This window comes from Gallus gallus, chromosome Z (genome assembly GCF_016699485.2).
Source record: "Gallus gallus isolate bGalGal1 chromosome Z, bGalGal1.mat.broiler.GRCg7b, whole genome shotgun sequence".
NCBI classification, from domain to species: Eukaryota; Metazoa; Chordata; class Aves; order Galliformes; family Phasianidae; genus Gallus; species Gallus gallus.
In genome coordinates this window covers 29,304,505-29,331,104 of record NC_052572.1, presented here as the reverse complement: position 1 = coordinate 29,331,104, position 26,600 = coordinate 29,304,505, and the positions used below count along the sequence as shown (strand labels likewise).

Below are 26,600 nucleotides of genomic sequence, written 5' to 3'. Positions count from 1 at the left end.
ATTTACACCAGTAGAAAGCTTTTTTTTTTTTTTTTTTTTTTTTTTTTGACTGGATGGTTATGGAAAGAAGTGTCAACAGGGTCTGTGCAAATATGGTGCAAAATGTTAGAATTATACATGCATTTTTCCATATTTAAATTAGTACTTAAGTAAAACAGTGAGGTGCATAGGGATGATTTCCAGACTTGCTAGTTTTACTGGATAACCTAAGCTTTTGTTACATATGTTTCTCTGATTTTTTTTTTTTAATTTGCATTCTGTGACAGATGTATTACACCAACATTATTTGTTTCTACTATATATTAATAATAATTAATGGAAAAAGGGATGTAGTGCTGTATATCTTAAATTTAACCAAAGGGAAATGTTATTCTGAAGTATTTCTAAGGCATTTTGAATAAACATAGAAAACTATTACATAGCATGAAACTAGTTTTAGAGTTAGGGGCAATGCCAGTTTTGACTTCAATAATCCAAAATCAATAATTTGTTGCAGACAATGGTATTTATTTATTCCTGTGTTCATTTCAGCTACTTAGAATTCTCATTCTCTTTAGTGGGTGAGGGGTATGTAAACTGTGCATGGAGATTAAACGTTTGAATGCCAAGGATGCAATTTTTATATATAAACACATTACCATTTTTCTCTTCTGAAATACAACAGTACAGAGGCTCTATTCCTTCAGATGCCAATAAAATTCAATTGATTTCAGTAGTATATAAGCAGACCCTTATTATCTTCTAAAAAGATTTCAACAATCTAAACATTGTATATTTTAAAAATAAATAGAAGCTTTAATAAAACTGTTTATACAGGTAGCCTACAGATTATCCTCATTTACATTAGAACCATATTTTGCAGAATGACAAGGATTAAAAATTGATAACTTCTATGACTTCATTAGCAGTGTTCACCAGAATACTCTACTGCCACTCATTCTGGTTTCAGAGAAAGATGCCAGAAGGATTTATTTTCACATAGAATCCTAAAGGAGCATTTTGCTTCCATTTTAGTTCCTTAAAAAATTAATGGCAGAAATGGACAAATATGTTTTGATCACTTGATAACTTGAATTAGGTTAAATTAAAAAAAAAAAAAAAAAAAAAAGGCAATAATTCTCTACGGAAATAATTCTTTAATTCCCTTTTGTCCCTCTATCCACCTCCTTTTGTTAGTTGAAATGCTGATATATTCCCTCTCGTTTTTCCTTCAGAAGAACAGAGTATCATACTGAGTGAAAAGCCATTGATCCCTGTAAAAGAACTGTAGGGAACTGAAATATACATCTGTAAATGTGATAGGTCTCAGCAGGGTCCTAAGCTTTCTCTGTTGCTTTAATTTTATTTGATGTGCCTGGCATAAATACCAAAATTCCATTTGTTTCTCTATTCCCTTTAGAAATGGGAACAAAATAGTAGACAGAAAGACAAATTAATTAATTAATTAATAAAAGATTTATACAGATCTCACATGCAAAATCTTTGCTTTCCATACAAGAGAGAAGACAGAAATACAGAAGTCCATGTTTGCCCGAGAACTTTAAACTATGACTCTTTTTTTTTTTTCTTTCTTTCTTTTCTTTTCCCCCTTGTGCTCTGAGTGCTCTCAGTCACGCTCTCAGTTACTATGTACACACTTTACTAAGATGAAGTGCATTTAAGAACAGGAATACATAGGGAGCTTTCAGTATTTGAATTATCTCAATGAAACTAGTGGAATGTCATGCATGATTAAATACTCTGGAAAATGTGACTATGCTAACAAACTCCTTTGATTATGAAGCAGTAAAGGTGAGCACTTTTGCTCCAGAATATTGGTGTTGGTGAAAAGTTGAGAAACAAAGTCTTTCATCTTTCTGAGGCTCTCAAGGTTGAGAACAAGCTTTGTAAAATGAATACCTGCTTTCTTGATGCAGTGTTTGGATCTAGATACCTGTTTTTCCTGTATTACTGGTAGGACTTATTCTTTGATAGCAAAGGTGGGTCCAAGAGGAGTAAAAAAAATAAAGCTTACAGCTGATCTATGGTAAGTAAAAGTTAAAGTCAGAATCAGCAAGCCTGACACTTGTTCCTGGTAGGTAAATCTTTGACTAAGACTTTTTCATCTTCTTTTGAATGCATGTTTCTAGTATGTTTTCCACTCAAATGTTATTTGTGGTTAATTTGTGCCAGGCAGACTCAGTGAGTAAAAAGTCAGTAAATAAAATAGAATCATTTGTTTATAAGAGTGGGGAGGCTACAAATAAAAAAAATGTTTGGAGTAATTTCTAGCAATTATTGCAAGTTAAAATGCATTCTGTAAGAGGCTAAATGTTCTCAAGAAAGAAAAGCCTCTTAAAGGCAATACATCCAAAATTTGTAAATAAGCATATGAAATGTGTCATTTAAAATATTATAACTTGCACTAATTGCATTGATTATAAGGATAGATCAGTAGCCATAGAAGTGTCACGTTTTTGTTTTATTTCAAGAAGAATTTTAATACAGGTAGGTAATGTTATTTTGAGGTTTTGTTGTCATATGTATCCCCTACATGCTTTTTCACTGTTTAATTAATCTATTCATTTTCAGTTTACTCATGTTAATAAGCCAAGGTGCATATGATTATCTGATATTTTGCTTTTTAAGTTTCTACTTTTTTTCTTTCTGTTTAGTTTTTATTTTCATTTTGTTGTTATTTATTTTTATTTTTATTTTTCTTTTGTTCATTTTTTTTCAATCACTCCTATCCTTTCACTCAAATCCTCCTTTAACCCACTACTGAAACTAGAGCCATCAGCTCCTCCTCAAGACATTAGTTGCACAAGCCCCAGCTCCACTAGCATTTTGGTAAGTTGGAAACCTCCACCAGTGGAAAACCAGAACGGCATTATCACTGCATACTCCATCAAGTACATTGAGATTGATGGAGAAGATGTCAAACCCCATGAAATTTTGGGAATTTCCTCGGACAGTACCCAGTACCTTTTGGAACAGCTGGAAAAATGGACTGAGTACCGGATCTCTGTGACTGCCCACACTGATGTTGGACCTGGCCCAGAGAGCTTAGCAGTATTGATTCGGACAGATGAAGATGGTATGTTGCCTCCTCTACATCAGTTTGCACCTCTTTCGATCTGCTATGTTTTATATAACCTAACAGTACTTTTTGCTGCTTTTTCCTCAAATCAGAGATATCACAATCTGAGGGGTTAATTTTTAATCAAAGACTTGTGCTTCATTTATATACATGATATTTTTCCTTTTTAAAAGAAAACATCTTTTTGTCAATGGAGTGACTCTACTGCCCCTTTGAGCCCCTACATGTTCATCGTTTTCCTTTTGCAATGCTAAAATAACAAAATAAATAACAAAATAAAAAAATCTCCCTACCTTTTCTTGATTTTACCATCGTTGTTTTTAAAAACTTACAGAATTTTTTTCATGTATTTTTAACTGCTTTCTTGTTGTATCTTGTAATTTTTGACTTTTAATTTCTTTTTTTGTTTAGGTTTTTTCTTTTTATTTTTTTTCTTTTTTTTGTTTTGTTTTGTTTTTGTTTTGCTTTTTATCTTGGAAAGCTGATGCTCCACACATTTTATTTTCTTCTATGCTTTAAAGTGACAGAAGACAGCCTGATTATCAACCTCCTTTTTATATTCTTGGGAAAAAAAAAAAAAAAGGAAAGAAAAAAAGGAAAAAAACAAGCAAAGAAAGAAAGAACTTGTCAAACAAATATAACAAATACAAGGGAATTTTTTTTTGAAATCTTTTGTGTTTTTATTATTGTTATTGTTATTATTTCAGTGATTACAATATCTCTTTGTACTATAATGCTTTGACTCTCAAAGCATCTTCCTTGGCTTTTGTGCATTTTTACATGTTTTTCTATTTCTCTAATACTCTTTTTTCTTCCATTTTTTTTTGCATCAGTCATGTTTTTTGATCTTTTCACTGAAAGGTAGAGCAGATTTGTTGAGCATTTGTATTTGTTGAACCATTTGTATTCTTCTGAGAAACATAGTAAGTCTGCCCTTTAAAAAAAAAAAAAAGACAAAAGTGATGGGTGGGACAGGTGCCTGTAATTTTGTTTTATCCAATGATGTTGTTCCAGTTCCTAGTGGTCCTCCTCGCAAAGTCGAGGTAGAGGCTGTCAACTCTACTGCTGTTAAAGTGTCATGGCGTTCACCTGTACCCAATAAGCAGCACGGTCAGATCCGAGGATACCAGGTCCACTATGTAAGAATGGAAAACGGAGAGCCAAAGGGTCAGCCCATGCTGAAGGATATCATGCTGGCTGATGCACAGGTAAGTAGAGCATTCCATATTTTAAGTGTTGTAATGAATGCTTTCTATTTTCTAAACAGCTATTTGATCTTTCCATGTTTCATTCTACTAGCTATGTTTTTGTTTTTTTTCTTCTCTATTTAATGAATGCTTTTCAAAATATTCACATTTAAATATTCATGGGCTAAACATAGTACACCCTTTTGTACAGGCATACACTCGAAGCTATGTCATTCTGCTGGTTCCCATAAGCCTTGGACTTCTTCCTATAGCTGTGCTTGAAGCTGTAAGGGTACAGAAGTATCCGGGCAGGTCACAGCCAATGTGACAAAATTTGCACTGATTCAATCACCCAATATTTATTTATTTATTTAAATAGAGAGCCTAGAGCCAAATGAGAGACCTTTGTTAAACCATTACTACTGTGTTTCTATCATAATTGTGCACCTACCATATCACACCGTTCAGAGGAAATTATTTCTGTGACCTTAGAAAGCAGTGAGGTATTTATGTTTGTCATTATTCATAGGTTTGTCATCATTCATCAATAGGTTTGATATGTGAAATTGCACATTTGTTTTATAAACTATGAGACACGATGAAAGAACAAGTCTGGTAACATTAAGCTTAAAAATCTTCAGCAATAGAGTTTTACTGATTGGAATATGTTGGAATATGGAATACTTTGTTAAAGTGAACGTTCCAATGCTTCTAGCACTGGTGTTACAAGTCTGCATTTAAACTATTACATCTCTTGCAACTAGGTCAATTTAAGGACTGCAGATCATAAGAAATGAAGAAATTTAACATAAAGCCAAAGAGAGAAATCCTACTCCTTCATTTGAATGAATATGTTTTGGTTTTCGTTGTTGTTGTTTTCTCTTTTTTCTTGTAGGCTTAGTTCTAATTTTCAGCTCTGTAGAATCCCTTTGAGATCAGGTCTTCTGCACGCTCCATTTTGCTGTCAAGACAATTCTTTAAGTATTATCTCAATTCCCAAAAGCCATTATTAATCATTTGCCTCCCTGTCTATCAATCTATATGTACTTATTTATCTATTTCCCAAAATATAGTGTTCTTGCAGATTAAACTCAGTGAAGAGAAAGATGGAAAAATTTTGAGAGCAGGAAGAGAAAAGGCAGAGGAGACTGAATAAGAAATCATTCTGTGCTTTAGTTCTCTCCTTTCTTGCTCAGGTTTTCAATTTTAGCTTCTACATGGTAGTAACGTAACATCATTTTAAATGCTGGGATGTTAGAAGAGAAGTCTAGGTGTGATATTGTTGCTCAAAAATTATGAAGCCTTTCTTCCTTTTATTCAAATTCAGCTTTGAACTGACATTAAAGTTTGTCACCTCCTTTCTCCTCTCAGTACTCCTCCCTTCATTTATTTTTATGATACATGATCAGGGCTTGTACAGAGTGCAGAGACCTTGACTGTATGTGACCTGGGTTTGGTTAGGTTTCAAGTCTGAAAAATCATGGTATCGCACTATTAATAAGGCATTGAATTAATTTGGAGAAAATAGAGCTTATAGCCTGGTAACGTGATTAAATAAACCACATAGAATTTAATCTTGTCTCTGTAGCTTTTCCTAATGCAATCCATCATAAAATATTAATATGTGATACAAGAAGATTCATTAATTTTCCTGTCTTTCAAGGAAAGAGAGATAGATGATTTTTGAGGGAACCAGATGTGGAATTAAAAATGCCTGGCCTGATTTCATTAACCACATTCTACATGAGTCTACACAATTAACTCAAATTCTACATGATTTTTCCAGACATCTTTCTTAATTATTGTGCTATTAAGAAGAAAAGATTAACTCAACCAGGCTACATATTCTTTTCACTTCTTTTGTTTTTCTTTCCAACGTTCTTTACTCTCAATCAGTGGGAATATGATGATACTACTGAACATGTGAGTAGTTTTTGACTGGGCAGAATAAGTGAATGTCGGGTTTTGTTTGTTTTGGTTTTTTGTTCATCTCATATTTTTCTTGTTTGCCTGTAGCCTCCTTTTAATTCTTCAGATTTTTTTTTTCTTTTGATTTGTCATGTGTACAGATGCATGTAGCAACATCTGGATTTTTTCCTGTATGGCACTTCTTTTTTCCCCTTACCAGGGAAAGTGGGGATTATTTTGTTTGTCTGTTCTGGGCATTAGCATGATCTTGAAATTCACATAAATGGTTTCTGTTTTCTTCTTTTTATGGCTGTTACTAACCTTTGCTTCATAATTTCCTCCTTAAAAAAAATTGCTGTTAGAATAATAAAACCAGAATGGTTTGGAATTGCAAATAAATAGTTGAAAGTTTTTCTGTATTCTTTTGAAGTGTAACTTTCTTTTTTCTTTTTTCTTTTTCTTTTTTTTTTTTTTTGTAGCTAAGGGTTGAAGTTGTACTTCCTTTTGGGTAATTAAGTAACTATATTATATAGGCTAGCAATAATGTCAAAAGCAGAATATAGGCATAAACAATGCAGGGCATGTTTGCTGTATCAAAGTCAGACTTCTAAATGACAGCACTACATGCAGTTGTATCTCTGTTACATTATGAAGTACTGCTTGTTTCAGATGAGGATGATAGCTTCATCGTTGTTTAAAAAGGTGATTTTTTTGTTTGCTTGTTTGTTTTTTTGTGTTACAATTTTATTCTGTTAATATCAGTTTGAGAGTCCCTCTGAAAGAAGAAAAAGTATCTTAATGATTTTGGATCATAGGCTCAATTCCATTCTGAGATAGATTCTAAGGAGCAGGGTTTTGTGTTTGCTGGGTTGTGTGTTTTTTTGTTATTGTTGCTCTTTTGGTCTGTTGTTGGCTTTAAATATGTTTTTATTTTGTTGGAGTGATTATTATTTTTTTTTAATCTTGTTTCCCACTCCTACATTAGCTTGTTATTTCTGCATTGTTAATGAAGGATGGCAAATAAAATGCAAAGTTCTATCCATCTCTGTACTGAGCTCATAGCTGGCATCTGGAAAAATCCATGTCCTGTAGTTAGTTTGATCCATAATTCTTTATATTAAGTCTTATGGTTGATACATACATATACCATCTCTCTGGCAGCAGTGAAATTTAACATAAATACATTCAGCATGGGAAAATGCACAGGAATAGTCTAGTGGTAACAAACTGGAAGCAGATTAGTCAAGAATTTAGAACCTTTCAGTAACTTGTAAATACTGTCCTTTTATATTTATGTATGAAACTATTTACATTGTATTGAGTCTCAACTTCCTTTGCATGCCCTTATAACATTCATCTCAGTTGGCTGGCCTTGAATTCACCATCGTGTGTATGTGTGCATGTACTAGCCAAAAAGTTGCTTGTTTTACAGCTGCTTTTTCTTATTTGTCATATTTAGTCTATGATCATATTTCTGATGGTGTTTTAGTTAGCTCTTTAAGACCGAATTGTTTCTCAAGCCCTTTGAGATCTTTAGATGTAAATTCCAACCAGTAACATAGATTGAAAATAAAGTGTTATCAGACAAAAGAGGTTTTCTTGCTCAGCTGAATCGCAGTGGCATTAAAAGTGTAGGCATTTTATAACTGTGTCAGTGATGTCCTGTAAATGGCTGAGTTAAAATGAGTTTTGTTTCCACATATGCACACACGTCACAAAATCAGTAAGGTTCCTCAGGCAATATATTTCATAAGGGCTTATTCACTGTTCACATTTAGACACTGACCTTGTTCCATAAACTATCTGGAGCATTCTTTTTAGAAGCGTGCATTAATTTTTTAAGAGAATTATTGCACTATTTTACAAAGAACAGCCTGTTGGTGTTCTCAAATGCTTACTTGTACTTCCAGTAGCACCAAAGCATCTGTGCTGGGTGTATTATACAGAAGTTGTCTTAAAGATTCAGTAGAATCCTAGAAATCAATCAGTTTTTAATATTTTTTTCTTGTTTTATTTCATCTTAGGAAATGATAATTTCTGGACTTCAGCCTGATACTACATACTCCTTCACTGTGACAGCCTACACAACAAAAGGCGATGGAGCACGCAGCAAGCCCAAACTTGTATCTACCACTGGTGCAGGTAATACTGTATACTAATAAATCTCTGAGCAAATCCTTATACTTGCCTTATTTTTTCTCAGTACTGTGGTTTGGATGTTTCCTGTAGTATGGAAAGCGTTCATAGGACATAGGTTTTCTTCTTTTAGTAGTTGACCTTTGATTTACTTAGATGAAAACATAACTGGTGTCCCCCCTACCCCTTCCTCTAAGTTCAAGAAGCAGACAAAAAGTGGCATTTGTGCTTTCTAGCAGCTGTTCTGTTCTGATTGGTGTCTTCCTGGAGGGAGGAAAAAAACAAACAAACAAACAACAACAACAAAAAAACGGAGAGAGATGCAGAGCTGAGAAGAGTATTTGAAAAATCTGTGGAGGGCTTTCCTGATCTGTGTAAGAAAGCAATGCCATGTAAGAACACGGAAAGTACCTGAATGCCAGTAGCTCCTTTCCTCAGAAGAATGTGATTATTAAGACAGAGAATTAGAAAATAAATGAAAAACCTGAAGACAGACGCAATCTGAGGAATAAACAGTAGTAAAAATACACCATGCAACTGTGGACAGTCTGCATTTGATCACAGATGGCAAGTATTCAACCATATGACAAGTTCAGCTTGTTCATTTGCCAGTGGTGGGATGAACAGAATTTCTTTTGTGAAGAACAAGATTTGTTTTTAATTGAAATTTCTTGCTGTAGAGCAGATTAGATGAATGATGCTACTACAGCTTTAACATAGTGCTCACCTGTGTGTGTTCACAGCCTGTGGGTGTTAATCCGATGGATTTTCTAGTGTAATTTGTGGAGTTATCCCATTACAATCACATGGAACAATTTGTATCACATCTTAATAGCGAAGCGTTGCTCATACTAATATGTAAAGTCCCAGCCTATGTGTATTTGTATTTATACTGGGTGACTTGTGCTTTAAACTCATTTTTTAAAATGTATATTGTACTAATCTGAGCAAGATCTATGTCCAGCTTTATCATCTGTCTTGAAAAATTCTCCATCTTGGAGTCTAGTTGCATCTCAGATTGGACCATCCAGTCATTACTCTTGATACGTGCCAAAGCTTCCACACAAACCTTCTCCCTCCTGAATTCTTGTAGTCTGAAAATAATGATGCATACTTACAAATTGCATCTGAACTTGATTTAGAAAAAGTGGCACTTGATCCAAAATTGTTTTTAAAGTTCAGTGTCCAATTTACATAAATACGATTACATTGACCATGACTTGGTTACTTTATAGACATAAGTATCGGCTTTACAAATCTGCTTGTAGAACTTGAAACTCCTATGCATTTTATCCTCATTGATTATTCACAGTTTATTCTTCTAAGATCTCTGATGATTCTTTAAAAAATTAAACAAATCCTGAAATTTCATAGAACCATAAGTGACTGGAGAAACAAGAATCAGACATACCTTTAAATGTCAGATATGTTACACTGTTCTTGCTATTTGCTTCACCTTGTGGGCAAATAATCTCTGTTCCTGATTCCTGAAGTAAAAGCTGGTTACCATTCTTCTCCTTCCTATCCTCCCGTCTTCTAGTTTATATGAGCATCTTCACCTTGTTACAACTTGCTGTGGTTGATCTCACATTATATTGAAAATTCAAATGTAGGTATTTGAAAAATGAAATATTGCATGTAGTCAATACCAAGAATTTCTAGCTCACTTGCTTGCTGTGAGAATTCATCACACAGAAGGAATGATGCATTAATACCAGCGCTTGTAGACTTGAAGTAAAATCTCCTTTTTGAGATTCCACTTGATTTTCACTTTTTTTTTTCTAAAAATGATATATTTATGTATTAAAATAAAAATGTGATGGGCCTAACTTTCTAGTCTAGTTTTAAAAGTATAAATCACGTGCAGATGTATAAATATGAATGAGATTATATCCATAAAATACAGTAAATGTGAAAGGTGAGTGTGTGCTTAAATGTTTACTGGACAAGCTTATTGTTCCAAAGTAATGACTTAAAAGCAGTTATTCAGATAAAAACTAACTATTCATCTGTTCCTAATCAGTGATATAAATTTTCATTATTAGACAGGAAAAAGTCACCAAATGTAAATGTCTACATTATCATAACTGCAGTTATTAGTGAAGTTAAGAGAGCTGTTAACATTTCATTGCAAAGTGTGTTTTTATCTTATATTCATTTTCCTATCATGGTATTAAAAACTGAATGGAAGAAGAAATATTACTGAATATTTCCACCTCAAAATATTAGGAAATCTAAAATTATTAGTGAAAATGTGATATTGTTTACAAGATAATGATAACAAACAGTGACATCACACAATTTTTTTTTTCTGCAGAATTATTTCAAACTTTAAGTTTTTGAGTCTCATAATGCAACTGCTTGCCTATTATGTGAAATTTGCTCTCTGAGTTGGACAACACTCTTGAAATAGAAAATTCATGCTAGTTTTAATCCATGCATAGCTACAGATCTTAAAATATCAGTGTTTCAAAAAGATCACTGTTCCGTTTTCTACCGGGTGTGTGTGTGCGTGTGTCTGTGTGAAAGAAAATATGTGTGGAGATAGTTGGCATACTGTGTAGCAAATAACAGAAACCAAGTTACTATCGTAGTTTATCCAAGGCAGCTTGAATATGCCTCTAATGGCAATACTATGTTGTCACAATGAGCTGAAGTAGTAACAGTCATATAGATGGATGGATATGACTGTGACTTGGGAGGCAACTTGCTACATAGTTAAGAAGGTTTACTTCAATAAATCTGAAAATATATTTTTCATGGACATTAATTTCATGTCAAATTTTTAGCAAATTCAGGGATTGTAATCAGAAGAAATTTCAAGGCAGGGCATTTAATGGCACTTTTATATGTAGGACTGTACAGAATCCTGCATTTTTCTCACAAGACTGTGATATTCACAAGTGATACTACTTAAAGAAGATACTAACTGAATGTTATCAATAAATTAAAAAAAAAAAAAAAAGAGAGAGAGAGAGAGATCAAAACTCTTTCTTTATCATAGAATAATTCGAGTTGGAAGGAACCATAAAGATCACCTGTTTTCATCCTGCTGCCCTGGACAGGGACACCTTCCTCCAGATTTGTTTGTTCAGACTCCCATTCAACATAACCTTGAATGTTTACAGTACTGAGGAATCTACACATTGTCTGAGCAACCTGTTCCAGTGCCTCCCATCACCAGAGTGAAGAACATATTTCTTATATCTAATCTAAATCTACACTCTACACATTGTCCTATCACTACATGGCCATGCAAAAAGACCCTCTCCTGCTTTCTTGTGGGTCCTCTTTAACCACTGGAAGACTGCTACAAGAACGGACTTCTCTTCAGCAGACTGAACAATCCTAACTCTCAGCCTGCTCTAGCCATCTGACCATCTTCATGGCCCTCCTCTGGTCTCATTTCAACAAGTTCATGTCATTCTCAGAGTTCTGTCTATTAGTTCTATGCTAAAAATCATGTACTTCTTGGAATCATATAAGCTTCATATTAAAATTAAAAACAAAAAACAAAAAACATGTACATTGTTATTTACTACTTAAATCACAACATAAGTTTTAATGTTCTTCTGATCAAGTATTAATTTCTTTCTTTATCTATGCGTACCATCAAAGTAAAAAGTAACTTTAAGATCCACCACTGAGGGGTGGATAATGATAATTAATAAAAGCAATAAATAAAAATAAAAATGTTATTAAAATAAATATTTAAATTATAAATTAAAAAATAAATAAAAACAATAATTTTATTATTATCATTAATAAATCACAACTACTTTCAGCAGAATTTCTTATAGAAAGCTGAAGGAGTTATTCTCTTTGTGTGGACTCTTGCTCTCTTTTGTATGCTGCAGTGGTTTCAGTAATACTTCTAATGCAGAGACAATATAGCCTGTTAATGTCCTTCATAGCCTTTTCTTTGTTTCATAAAGGCTCATAATAAAATAAGGCAGAACTGGACAGAGTTTTATTTAATGGAAGTGAAAAATTTCTAGGAGTGTATCTGCAAGTGGGTTAGGCATTTAAAAGGAAGGGTATTTGGAAAATTTGTAGAATAACTAGCTATTAATGTTTAATGTGGGAACCAGAACTTGCAATGCAGTGATTACATTCATATGAGAAAGTTTCAAATGTTCTTTAAAGTAATTAGTCATCATGGAAAGCTATTATCATGGTAATACTACCTAAAAAAACACTCTCATCTCTTGACCTGTCAGATACTGGCACACAGTGAACAAGAAATATCTGTATGCTGATGGATTTGCTCCATTATCAAATATTTAATTGTAATAGAAACATATTTTTGAAATAAAAATATTTCATTAATATATAAATATGAAAGCAAATATAAATAATTGATAAAAAAATATAGAATAGAATACAAACAGTAAATGAAAAAAAGCGATATCAGGACCCCCAAAATATATACCATATGAGATGTATAATACCATGCCACACATCAGCAAAGAGCAAATTTGGTCCCTAAATTGAATATGCCAACTACAGTTATGGTCTGAACCTCTCTAAAAGATGAATTAACAGTTTGGCCTCTTAGGCTTCAGCTAAGGATTTAAACCTATCTGGTGTGCAAGCACAAGAGAGCTTCCTCTTACAGGAATACATTTGCTCTTCTCCAGAAGAAATCCAGTTCATGTGCACAAAAATCTGACTTTCTTCCTACAGCATTTTACCTTTCAGTGGCAAGAACTATGTCAGACAGATTTACAGACTTTTAATTTCTCTATTATTATTACTAGTGCTACAGGAATTACAGAAATATACCTCGGACTAATTAAATTATTGCTTATTGCAACACTGTTTTAGTTTTTTAAACAAGGACAGAGGCATTCATAAGATGTCTGTTTGAAGTTTTATTTCTTGATTGATGTTTCTAACTCCTGTGCTGCTGAATGTTCTCTATAAAGAAAAAGTACAGTATTTAGAATGATAAGTTAAGGATACAATGAAAAATATATTACCTTTTTATCATAGTTTACTATACTATATGACTCAGTAGTGCAGGAGGCAGGCATTATTTCTTTCAAAAGGTCCCTATTTGTGAAACGAAGAGTGAGGGAAGAGAAAATTATCCATATTCCTGTTAAAGCTAGCCTCAATAATTTTGTATGCAGTTCTGTTTGTAGTTATCATCTTTAAATAACCTTCTGCTACAGTTCCAGGCAAACCTCGACTGGTGATTAGCCACACACAGATGAATACAGCTCTAATTCAGTGGCACCCTCCTGTGGACACCTTTGGCCCGTTGCAGGGTTACCGCCTGAAATTTGGTCGCAAGGATGTGGATGCATTTACAACCATGGAGTTCTCAGAAAAGGAAGATCACTTCACAGCTACAGACATTCACAAAGGAGCTTCTTATGTCTTCAGGCTCTCAGCTAGAAATAAAGTGGGCTTTGGGGAGGAGATTGTTAAAGAGATTTCTGTTCCTGAAGAAGTGCCCAGTGGATTCCCTCAGAATCTCCACTCAGAAAGCTCTACTTCTACATCAGTTCAATTAACTTGGCAGATGCCACTCTTGGCAGAGAGAAATGGCATTATCACCAAATACACCATCTTGTACAGAGATATCAATGTTGCTTACCAGCCGGTTGAACTCCCTGTTGTTCCTGCTGATACCACAATGACACTTTCTGGCTTAAAACCAGATACCACTTATGATGTAAAAGTACGTGCCCACACAAGCAAAGGGCCTGGTCCATATAGTCCAAGTGTCCAGTTCAGGACACTACCCGTGGATCAAGGTAGGATTTGTCTGCTTATGGCGTTGACCTTTAAAGGAGTATCGGTCTTTGGATATCAGTGTTTTTGAAGCTGTAAATAAAACTGACCGGCCCATTCATAAAAATAGGTTCAACAAACACAAAAGGTAAAGTATCTAAATCTTAATATGTTTTGGATGCCTTAGAATTCAGTTGTCCCTTGCCAAACAAGTTCTGGCTAACATCTTCACAATTTTTACAGGTAAGGAGAATGTACGTGTTGGATTGTCATTAGATAAGAGTGAGAATGATTTAGTATGTAATATTTAGATGTGAACAGACAGGTAGGAGAACTAAATTAATTTTGTTTCTTTGACCCAAATGGAAAGGTAATACGCCGAGGTAGCTGTGGAAATATGACAAAATCTAAACTCCAAGATATTGTTTACATACAAAATTTCCTTTTTTTCCAGCAGTGTTTGCAAAAAACTTTCATGTTAAAGCAGTAATGAAAACTTCGGTTTTACTGTCTTGGGAGATTCCAGAAAACTACAACTCAGCTTTGCCTTTCAAAGTAAGTTGCTTTTTATTTGATAGAATGTAAATAGGAAAATTAGAGGATAACATTTAGCCACTTAAGTACCTTACTGTATTATGTGTTTTGTTTTGTTTTGTTTTTTGTATTACTATATTGAAGAATGCAGACTAGTCAGCAACACTGATCCAAGCTGTTAAATTAAGTCCTTTGACTTTATGAACTTCTTGTGGTAGTGTTTCCAAGTCAGATTGATGATGCTCGTTATGCATAGTGTGAACTTCTTTTTAATTTGTAGTTCATTGCAATCTATATTTTAGAATGAACAATGAAAAGAGTACAGTTTTCTTTTTACTATTTTCTGTAATGACTATGAATTCCTTTTGACTTTTTATCTCCTCAAATTTACAATAACTCATTTTCAAACTCTGTTACTCCACTAACTATAGTGTTAACCAAGATAAAGAGGCTAGATCCAGATCTCAGTTTGGCCTTCATCACTTCTGTGTGACTAATCATGACTTGTCATCTCAGGCAGTGACCAGTAAAGAACGGTACTTTATGAACTAAAAGATGCTAAAACGTTTCTGAATATGGAGTATGACTGAAATAAATGAAATTTAAGAAAAGTGTGCCATGATATAAATAGTTGATTCAAGCAAAGCTACTGAATTTGAGTAAGTGAAATTGGACCTTAGGAGTGCTTACTCTGCATTAATATAGTGTGTTTTTTCCTGCATACATAGAACATTTAACTGCTATAGTGAATTTAGTAATATCTTACAACTTAAACTGTCATTTGTGAGTGTCATTTTAAATTTATAGCTAGGTGAATTCCTGAATTAATTGTGATGATATCAGTTGCCTTCCCTTAGTAACAAAAATTGTATTGGATTTATATATTAACTTAGATCCTTTATGATGACGGCAAAATGGTGATGGAGGTTGATGGACGTGCTACTCAAAAACTGATCACTAACTTGAAGCCTGAGACATCGTATTCATTTGTGCTGACAAACAGAGGGAACAGTGCTGGAGGTCTTCAGCACAGAGTGACAGCAAAGACTGCACCAGATGTGCTTCGCACCAAGCCAGTCTTCATTGGAAAAACCAACTTAGATGGCATGATAACTGTGGAACTTCCAGAAGTACCATCAAATGAGAATATAAAGTAAGTGATTTGATGGCACTGATAATTCTTACTATTCTGCTAATAAAAACTAGACATATAGTAGTACACCAGGGCTTTATTCCACCTAAGGGTACAGAGTTCAGATCTCTGAAAGAAGTATTTGGACTAACAATGAGTATCAGTTTATCACTTAGCTGAGTATGTAATAAATTCTTGTTGGACATATAAGTGACAAAAAATATTAAAAATATACTCTGTTTCTAGTTTCTTTTCTTCATTAATTCCAGATATTTTAAAAGCCAGCTGAGTTTTGAAAAATGTATCCTCATGTAGAGAATGGATAAGCTACCAGTGGAAGGTTGTCCACCTGCAGCAATGTGAAGTACTAGATCTCATTCCAGAATTATGTGGAATTTTGAAGGGCTGTTACTGCCCTTAGGTTATTTCAAGTGAATTAATTATGAAGTTTTTTTTTTTTTAAGATAAAAATTTCAGATCATCTCCTCTAGTCCAAGTTTAAAAAACAATCAAACATCAAACACAAAACCAAAAAAAACAACCAGACAAAAAAAAAATCAAAAACCAAAATGAACAAACAAACAAACAAAAACACCCCAAAAAACAGCAGACTTGCCTGAAAGATTTGACAGAGTTTGGTACAGGTTAGTTCCATCTGGAGGGAAGAGGTGCTGGGAGATTTAGCAAGAATAGGACTTAAGGGCTGTCAGAACTGCGTCAGTGGGGATTAGAAAGGATAGACAATGAAGATTTGGCAAGAAAATATGAAGCACTGTACAGTCAATGAGTGTTGATGCTCTTGCTGGTCTGTAAAGTTCCCATCTGTAATGTAAAGGACATGGGGAAGAAAATGAGCAAATCATTAAAAATTGCTGGGGATTCCACTTGCCTTTTCTCTAGTGCATTCTAACTGGCAGCCCTTCAGAATGTTGCTCTCCATTTTCATTACTGACTGAGAACTTTGAGGCAGGTGAATTCCTGAAATAAATGAGATAGTAAAACCTGAAAAATGTAGCCATTAGTATTAGATTGAGTAAGGTTTGATCAGTAACAAATGCAGCTAAGGAAGACTGAGTCAAAAAAAGTTTTATGAGGAAGGACATTCACAGAGGAAAAACTTGCAGGGTTGTTGGTCAGACAATAGAAGGAGATAGCAGTCGAAAAAGTCAAGGCTCTTTCTTATATGTAACATTAAAAAAAAAAAAAGTTACATCTACAAAAAGCATGAAATGAATGGAGTCCAGCTAACAATTGTACAAAAAGGTATGTAACTCCTCTTTCTGTATGCATATATGTAATATAGCATAATATAGAAAAACAAACTAAAAAAATTAATCTGTCTCTGGTAATAGCATACCAACACAACTAAATACTGAAGGGAAAATCCTGTCATGTTTAGACATCCAGTGTTTGCAAGAATATATAAAATTAAAGGGATCTTGTAGGGGAAGAACAACTTTGTTTTTTTAAAAAAACTCACTGTAACTATTGTACAATTGCAGTTCCTTTTCCTCTATGGGTACATTATATGCTACTGGTTATATCTATCCTACACTGAGAATCTTTTGATGATGCTAATTACATTGAAGATGAAACAGTTAATTATTTGCCCCAATGGATTATAGGTAAATACTAATGAGATTGAGAATAATATTTTAAGAGCCTTTAAGACTTAGTGAAGAGAATAGAAGTAATTTTCATTATCTTAGTGTATGATGATGGTATAGAGTAGAAACTTAAGCAGAGCCCACAACATGCTTGGTCAGATGGATCTCGTGATGGAAACATATCAAATAAAAAATGTTTTCATTTTTTTGAATTATTTTGGCTAATCTGAAGCAATTTTTATTCAAAGCATCTTTCTCTGAATTTCTATGTTTGCAAAGTCTTGCATTTTATAGAAGACGTCAGCCTTTGAAATACTGACTGGTTCTAGCAAGCCTCATGTTTCTCTCATTGCCTTCAACTTACCAAAACAAACAAACAAACAAAATTACATACAGTAGCACACTCAAACAAAACATAATAAAGCAAATAGTATACTTTGTAAGAGATGCTATATTTGCAATAGTTAGCTGGAAATAACAGAACTTCACTGTCCTTTACAATTTGCAGCAATATGTGTATATGTGAAGTGTTTCATTTTTCAGCTTACTGTTAAGATACTCATGCTTTCAGCTTTAAAATATTCTGTATGTACTGAAAGTCTTAGTGGATGATCAAAGTTATGAGTGGGAGGCATGCATGAAGAAATAGTGAAAGAGTGTGAAAACAGCATTTATATGCTCGATGTCCTCGATTGATAAAAATGTATGAACACTGTTAGCTAAAAAAAAAAAAAAAAGAGGCAGGGAAAAAGACAAAAACAAAGTTAATCAGTAGACTGCTATCAGGTTCATCTAGCACTTCTTCAATGTCTGAATGATGTATAACGACCAATTCTCAATTGTTGTTGTTTTATATGAATTCTTATGAATCTGAAAAAGGAAAGGTATATATATTGTAGATACTAATATAAATGAGTAAATCTGCTTTTGCAAGGATTTGCTGCTCATGTCACATGCCTTAGCAAAGAAGAAAGTTGTCCTAAAGGCAGGCTTAACCAATTTAAAAGAGTAAGTTTTTGCCTTCCTAGCAAACATTATTATACGTAAATCTCTTTGAAACTAAACAAAATGAAGACAGGGAATTTTGATGTTCAGGTTAAAATTATGCAATGAGACTACTGAAGAGTAAAATTCTCCATTTGACATTTGAAGATATTTCATGTTACTGTGTAGAGGAAAAGTTAGCATAGTAGAGAAAGATTCATTTGACTGATTACTTGTATGAATTCATATTAAAAATAGATTTTTTAATGATGTAACTAGTTTGAATAAAGCACTGTAAGGATTCATGGCCAATTGTAGCAGTTCAGCTACTATCTACTTTTGTTTAAATACTGATGGGAAATGTAGTTCAAGATGTTAATATAAATAGATTCTACTTCGGAAATACTTCAAGAAAAACATATGTTTATATCAAGGGAGTTGTATAATTCCCCCAAGATATTTTTTCTTTTACTGCATTTACATTAGTAGTGGCCAATTGGACTACTTCCTTCTTCTGATACTGGCATGAATTAAGAGTAATCTAGGCTACTTAATTTGACTTAAATTTTTAATTATGAAATTGTTGTTTTCTCTTCAATCCTCTATTCTGGTTTCTAGAGCTACAGCCTTGGGTTAGCAACATGTACACATAGAAATTCCATAGATTAGTGATTGTGAAAAGACACTGTTTTTTTTTCAGAAAATATTCAGCACAGACAGGCCTGCTACTTCCACATTCCTAAGCACTTCACAGTTTTCACTCCTACCCTCCGAAGTTACTATAAAACAGCTGCATACTGCAGGTGTGACCTACTGACACTGACTAAAGAACAGCATCTATTTATTAATTGGTACAAGATATTTTAGTTCAAAGTACTCCAAAATACTGCCAACTAATCTTTCTTCAGGTCTGATTATGTTTAGAAGAACATTACTTCAGCCACTAAGTCCAATATGTCTACTCCTAAACTACTGTTTTGCTTGTCTTCTTGTCATTTCTGAGAAATTCTTTTAATAGTTTATTTCTCATCAGTTTGCTAAAAGACAATTTTGGGGAAAAGGAATAATTGAATAGAAGCCGTTGAAGAAATCACATCCTTTGGTATCCTGACTTTGGAGCAGGCAAGCTACATGTGGAGCTGACAGAAGGATTCTTGGGAGGCAGAGATCCTGGAAAGATTTTCTGAAAATCAGATGTCAAGACTAAAGTCATAACCTGTGGGGTGAGGGGGAGAGGAAGTGTCAACAAGGAAGAGCTATTTGTGACATTTGAATTTTTTTGTGTTAAAGAAATTTTACTTTAGAGCCCAATGAAACTTTTTTTTAAGAAGATTTTATATTTATTTATAACAATTTTATTTGTCTTGGTGTCTTGGGAGAAATCTTGGCAGATTCCTGCAGCTCTTACTGACTTAGGGTCCTGTCATATCTCTCAGTCAGATAACTTCAGAAATGTAGTTATACATCTAATCCTAATATATACTTTGGAAAAAATATATGTCTAGATGTACAGATGATTATTATGATGCTGAGAATGCATCTTACGACAGATATTTTAGTATTCTTGTTTCATAAAACTATTAAAAAAACACTTAAGGTAACATTTAAGGAAAAAAAAATGTATATACATACTCAGCTTTAAAATCTGAGCTCAAGCATCCTTGCTAATTAATAAGAATATAATTCTTAAAGATTATTTTTCATTTCTACTTTAAAGAATATTTGATACAAATTTTCTTTAAATCATGACAATACAGCAAGAGAAAAGTTACAGATCTGTGGATACACTTCTTGTTTAATTACGTTCTGTTAGAGCTTTGCATTTCTACAAATACATTTCTCAAATTTTTTAAAACTGTTGAGTGTTAGGAACTTAAATTTAGAACAGTACATTAGAACATTTAGAACAGTAGCTAATAATACGGATTGATGTTAGATTTATTTTAAAGGAAAGTGCTTTAGTTAAGAAGAGACCATTAAAATGAATCAGTGCTATGCACTGTTATGAGACAAAGATATGTCTGGTTTAGGTTGGGCAAATTTTTGATTAATTGTAAGGCAAGTCCTTTTCTTTAGACTCCCCCTTAAATAAACAAAAGGGGGAAGGAGGCAGGAATAGAAAACGCTAAAATTGTTTTCCATAATAGAGACCAAGAGAAACCTTCTTAGTGATCTTGCTACTGGAAAGAGCTTCTTTCCTTCTCTGAGGTGAGAAGTGCTTGACTTCTTGAATAGCATATTATACCATCCTGGATTTCATGCTGTTGTGATTCTATTGTTTCTTCAGTCACATATGAAATTTTTGGTGGAGAAATAGGCAGAAGTGGAGGAAGGAGTGCAGAGGAAGCAAAAGTTTTTCAGAAAAACTTTTGAGTGGAAAACTGAGGATATGTGAATCCTTGCTGTAAGGTGAACATACATCTACAACTGTGAAAAGAATACTTAAGTAGGAAAAGCTGATGGTAATTGATACTCAAAACTGAAGAGAGTGTGCGCAGAATGTATGAATTTATGATATGTAGTTTTATTTTCTGTTATGGTAACGTGCTATCATACTATTTGAATTTACATGAAAGTGGAAAAAAAATGGGGTAATGTTTCATTTTGGGGGTTTGAATTCTGTATATTTGTGCTTTTGTTTGTTTCCACATTAGTGGTGTGAGGGCACAAGAGTCCCATGGGTATTGTATTTCAAAGAAAATAATAACATAATAACAAAAAAAAATATGCAGGCATTTTAGAACACTGTAATTTAATTTTCCTATACATATAAATATGTTCAAATGAAAAGGCAGGTAATTACTACCATTTTTTTGTTAAATATTTTATACCGAATTTTCTTTTCAAGATGTGAATCTTTACAAATATGTTTGGAAGGTTGGAATCTTTCTCCGAGTACAACAGACAGTTTTTATAAGCCCCTCTGAACAAACATACTCCATCAATTTATTTTCCTCTTCCTTCAGACTCACTTTTGTCCCACTCTTTCTTTTACAGAGGCTATTACATAGTTATTGTGCCTTTGAAGAGATCTCGTGGAAAATTTATCAAACCATGGGAAAGTCCAGATGAAATGGAACTAGATGAGGTACTCTGTATTTTCATTGTCTTCCTCTCTTTTTTAAAGGAAATAATCTTATTAGTGGTATGCTATTAATTTACCAGTTTAAGAAGTTTCAGTTGCTAGAATATTTTATTTTTATATTTGAATTAGCCTGTGGGAACTGAAACAAAGTTCAAGTTACTCAAATTAGAAGACGTTACAGACATTAAGCTGCAATAGAGAACACAAAGTGTCTGATCTTTGTTAGCATTAATATCTTATTCTTTTTCCTATTATGAGGTGTAACATGAAAGTGCAGGAGGTGAAATGAGTTGTCAGAGAAAGCTTAATCACCAGTGTTATGAACTTTAATGAAGGTCTGGTTCATTAGTGGAGTGTTTGCAAAGCCTATAACAAATGCTAAATTGTATTTTGCACTGCAGTTTAACATTTGACCTTCTGGTTCCTTTACCTGATTCTTACATATTGTAAGGCTGCTGATGAGAAAATTTTTACACTATTCTCCGTTCTACTGATAGAGTGTTCTCAGAAAAAAAATAAATTTGGAAAGTACTACATTGTATCATGATTTGACATTACAAATGACATTTCTTTGAATAATGGAAATCTTTTCACCTCTGTGACAAGCCCAGTAATACTAGAAATCTATTATATTATTGATAGGATAAATAATCCAGGAAGTTTAGTGTCAGGATCCAGGCCAGTCTTCTGGTATACTTAATGGTAATTTGGTACAATCTAAATTGTATTATTCCAAACTGTTTTTTGTAACTGGCCAGTTACAAAAGAGGTAATATTACTATTGCTATATCTAGCTTGTATTTTAGATCCCATTTAGGTGTCATGGTAACTTGTACATATGGTTTCTAGCTTAATGATATTTTTATTCGATCCCATTTTTTCTTTTTCTTTTGGTGAGTTGAGGACTTCTGTGTTACAGAAATGCCTCACCATGTACATAGTTAGGAATTCAGGATTAAAAGGGAGTTAGGAGCTTCAGAAGAAGGGGCAGGCAACTGAATAGGACTACAAAGCTGCTGTCAAATTGAATAGGGAGAAAATTAGAAGATCCAAAGCCCAGGTGGAACTCAATTTGACTAGTGTAGTAAAAGATGATAAAAAATGCTTTGATAAATACATCAATAACAAAAGGAGAAATAAGGAGACTCTCCATCTTGTATTGGATGTGAGGGAAAACACAGTGATGAACAGTGAGGATAGGACTGAGGGAAAGAAAGTTTTTCATCAGAAAAATTTTCCTCAGTCTTTCATAGAAAGGGCAATTGTTCTCAGAGTACCCAGACCCTTAATTTGTAAGATGGTGACAGGAAGCCACATGAAGAAACATGAAGTCCTTAAAACCCAGTGGGAAAGGGTAAGTTAACTCCTTCCTGATTTGAATGTTCACAAGTCTATAGGATCAGGGGCAATTTATTCAAGGGTACTGAAGAAGCTGTCAGAAGCACTCACCAGGCCTCTTTCAATAATTTATCAGTGATCCTAACTAACCAGGAGAGTCCTAGTTGACTGGAGTTTGATGAATGTGATGCCCATCTGCAAGAATGTCAGGAAGAAAGATTTAGAAAATTACAGTCCTGTCAGTCTGACCTGAGTACCAAGGAAGGTCATGGAGCACTTCATCTTGAGCTCCATGTCATGACACATACAAAACAATAGAAGCAGACAGCATGGGTTTCTGAAAGTCAAGTCTTCCTGACTAGCCTCATCACCTTCAGTGACAAGATAACTCACTTTGTAGATGAGAGAAAGACTGTGGATATTGCTTATCTCAGTTGTAGTATCGCACAGTATTTTCCTGGAGAAACTGGTTGCTTGTGCTTTGAAGAAATGTACGGTTCACTGGGTGAAGAATTAGCTGGGAGGTGGGTCTGAAAGAGTTCATTCCATTTGCTGGCCACTCACCATTGGCATTCCCCCAGAGCTCATCACAAGGGCCATTTTATTTATTTTTTTTACTTTTTTATCAATGATCTGTATGAGCGAATCAAGTGCACCCTCAAGTTCACAGGTGGTACCAAGTTTGGCAAGACTGTTAATCTGCTTGAGGATATTCTGATGCAGCAGTACAGGCTTGAGGAAGAACGGCGGGGAAGTTGACTGGTAGAAAAGGACCTGGGGATGCTTTCTGGACAGTAGCTGATTGAATATGAGCCAGCAGTGTATATATGAGCCAGCCCGTGTATACACAAAGGCAAATGGCATCCTGGTTTGACCAGCCAGCAGGGCTAGTGGAGTGATAGGCCTCTTGTATCTGTTGCTGGTGAGGCCACACCTCAAATACTGTGTTCATTACGAGAAGCCTATTGAATTGCTTGAAAGTGCAGAGAGGAACAACAAAGATGGCAGAGGACTGGAAGATAAGTGTCATGAGAAGCATCTGAGGTATCTGAGTTTGTTTAGTCTGAGAAGAGGAAACAGAGGAGGAGACATCACTGCTCCTTACATTTTTCTGAAAATACATTAATGGTGAAAATAGTGACTGTCTCTAATTAGGCAACAACTGATAATATCTGAGAAATTACTGCTAGCTGCAGAAATAGGAGTTTAGACTGAATGTTAGGAGAGTTTCTTCACAGTGATTCTGTATTGGAACAGTCTTCCCCGGGGATCATAGGATGGCTTGGCCTACAAATGACCTCAGAGAACATTTAGTTCTAAAACCCCTGGTCAGGACTCCTTCCAATCTGGCCTTGAATGCCTCCTGGGATGTGACATCAACAACTTCGCTGGGCAACCTATTTCAGCATCTCATCACCATCTGAGTGTAAGATTTCCTACTAACATCTAACTTAAATCTCCCCCTATTTTGGTCTTAAAACATTCTTTCTTGTCCTAGTTGTATGTTCCCATGTAAAAAAAAAAAAAAAAGAAAAAAATTATCTTCCTTCTGATTAATAGCTTCCCTCAAGTACTGGAGGCCATAATGAGGTCTCCCAACAGCCTTCTCTTTGCTTTTCCAGACTTAACAAGGCCAGCTGCCTCAGTTTTTCTTTATGAGTGTTCTAGCACTCTGATTATCTTTCTGGTCCTTCCCCAGACCTGCTCCCAGATTTCTTGTGCCCCAGATGGGACTGCACAAGCAGAGTAGAGAGGGGCAATCAGTTTCCTCTGCCTGCTGGTCACCCCTCTTTTGATGCATCCCAGGATGCAGCTGGCTTTCTGTCAGCGGTTTACAGGCTGGTTAACAGCAGTAACTATCTGAGGAGAAACAAACTAATTTACTAAATATAGTATCGGAATGCAAGATAACAAACTATAATACAATATAATTAGAATTGAAGCTAATAAATCAAATATAATGAGAGAAAAAGTGTCCAAGAACTGAAGGTCTCACCATAACACTGAGGTGAAATGCACAGTCAGGTCGAGCAGCAGGGAGGAGAGCCAAAGGAAAAAAAAGAGACATCAGGTGACCTTGCTATGGGTTATATCCCCTCTCTGAATGCAAAGCCCCCTGGGATATGTAGTTCTTCTTCTCTTCTGGACAGGTGCCCAGAACTGGAGCATTAACTCTTTAACTCCCAATGCATTACATGATGTTATGATGTGGAATACCAATAACCAAAAATCATAACACCTTCCAGACCCCAAGTGCTCACTGTTGGCTCACATCCAGCTTTTTGTTCACCAGAACCTCCAAATCCTTTTCCACAGTACTTCTCTTAATCAGTTCTTCCCCCAGTTTGTACACATATCTGGGACTTCCTTGATCCAGGTGCAAAACATTGCTTTTAGCCTTATTGAATCTCATTAGGCTTACATGGGCCAACTTTTAAGCTTGTCCAGGTCCCTCTTCCTTCTGTATCAACTGTATCACTCAGCTCAGTATCATCAGCAAACTTTCTGGGTGCACTTAATCCCACTATCAAAGTCACTGATAAAGATGTTAAAAAGTATTTGTCTCAGGATGGAGCCCTACGGGAAACCACTCATCAGCCTTGATATGAGTAGAGAGCCATTGTATGGTTACAGCCAAAGAGTTGTGGTCAACCAATTATTTATCCAATGAATACTCAACTCTTAAAATCCATGTATCTCCAGTTTATAGATAAGGGTGTGATGTGGATCACATGAAAAGCCTCATAGAAATCTAAGTAGACAGCATTAGTTGCTCTTCCTTTGTCTACTGATGCTGTCACTCGATCATAAACAACCACCAAAATGGTCAGGCATGATCTACCCTTGGTTAAGCTGTGATTGCAGTCTTAAATCAATTCCTTATCTTGTATGTGCCTTAAGATAGCTTATAGGATTATCTGCCCCATGATCATCCCAGGCATAGAGGTAAAGCTTGCCAACCTCTCCCTTTCTACCCTTCTTAAAAATGGGAGTGATGTTTCCCTTTTTTCTAGTCACCGGAGACTTCACCTAACAGCTAGGATTTTCTAAAAATGATAGACAGTTTCTTGGCAACCACAACACCCAGTTCCTTCTAGATCCTGGAATGCATTTTTTTTCTAGTCCCATTGACTTGTACGTATTTAGTCTCATGAGGCAGTCTGACTGGCTTATTGTGGAAGGGATTTTTCTTTCCCAGTGCCTGCCTAGAGGCTCAGAGACTTGAGAAATCATAGAATCATATAATGGTTTGGGTTGGAAGTGACCTCTGTGATCCCAATCCCTTTGCTATAGACAGAGACACCTATCACTAGACCAGATTGCTCAAAGCCCCATCCAGCCTAGTTGATGCTGTAAGAGATGAACAGAGATATAAAATGAATGTTAAGAAGGGACTTGCTAAAAAAAAGATCAAGACCTATTCAAAATAGGCAAGGTATCAGTGTCACATATATCAAGAAAAACATGACAAGCACAGTATATTTTGCAACCTAATTAAACTCTGCCAATCACATAAAGCTCACCATCTTATAAATGGCGCTGTTAAGAGATATAGGAAGTCTGGCTGGCAGTGAAGACTGAGGCAAAGAACATGTTGAGTACCTCAGCCTTCTCCATGTCTGCTGTAACCAGTTCTCCTTTTTCATTTATCAGTGAGAGTATACTCTCCTTTGTCTGTCTCATCTGACAGATCTACCTGTAGAATCCCCTCTTATTTTTCTAATTCCTCACCAAGCTCAGTTCCATCTGTACACCTTGGCTCTCCTGATCCTGTCTCTACACATCCTGATGATACCTTTGTATTCTTCCCGGGCCACACATCACTGCTTCCACTACCTGAACATGTCCCAGTTTTCATAAGTTTAAC

At 34.8% G+C, this 26,600-nt stretch overlaps 1 protein-coding gene across 50 annotated transcripts in view; it reads left to right on the top strand.

Annotated features, from left to right (window-relative positions):
• The window catches only part of PTPRD (protein tyrosine phosphatase, receptor type D), a 362,219-nt gene that overhangs the window by 230,442 nt on the left and 105,177 nt on the right, over positions 1–26,600 (top strand). For 14 of the 50 annotated variants that reach the window (XM_040655754.2, XM_040655750.2, XM_046905604.1 and 11 more), the window contains 8 exons: positions 2,771–3,076; positions 4,094–4,287; positions 6,163–6,189; positions 8,199–8,316; positions 13,488–14,075; positions 14,507–14,607; positions 15,480–15,739; positions 21,307–21,397. In XM_040655754.2, the coding sequence (XP_040511688.1) occupies positions 2,771–3,076; positions 4,094–4,287; positions 6,163–6,189; positions 8,199–8,316; positions 13,488–14,075; positions 14,507–14,607; positions 15,480–15,739; positions 21,307–21,397 (1,685 nt within the window). The remainder of the gene's footprint in view (positions 1–2,770; positions 3,077–4,093; positions 4,288–6,162; positions 6,190–8,198; positions 8,317–13,487; positions 14,076–14,506; positions 14,608–15,479; positions 15,740–21,306; positions 21,398–26,600) is intronic. The other 36 variants (XM_040655785.2, XM_040655784.2, XM_040655780.2 and 33 more) reach the window with 8 other exon arrangements.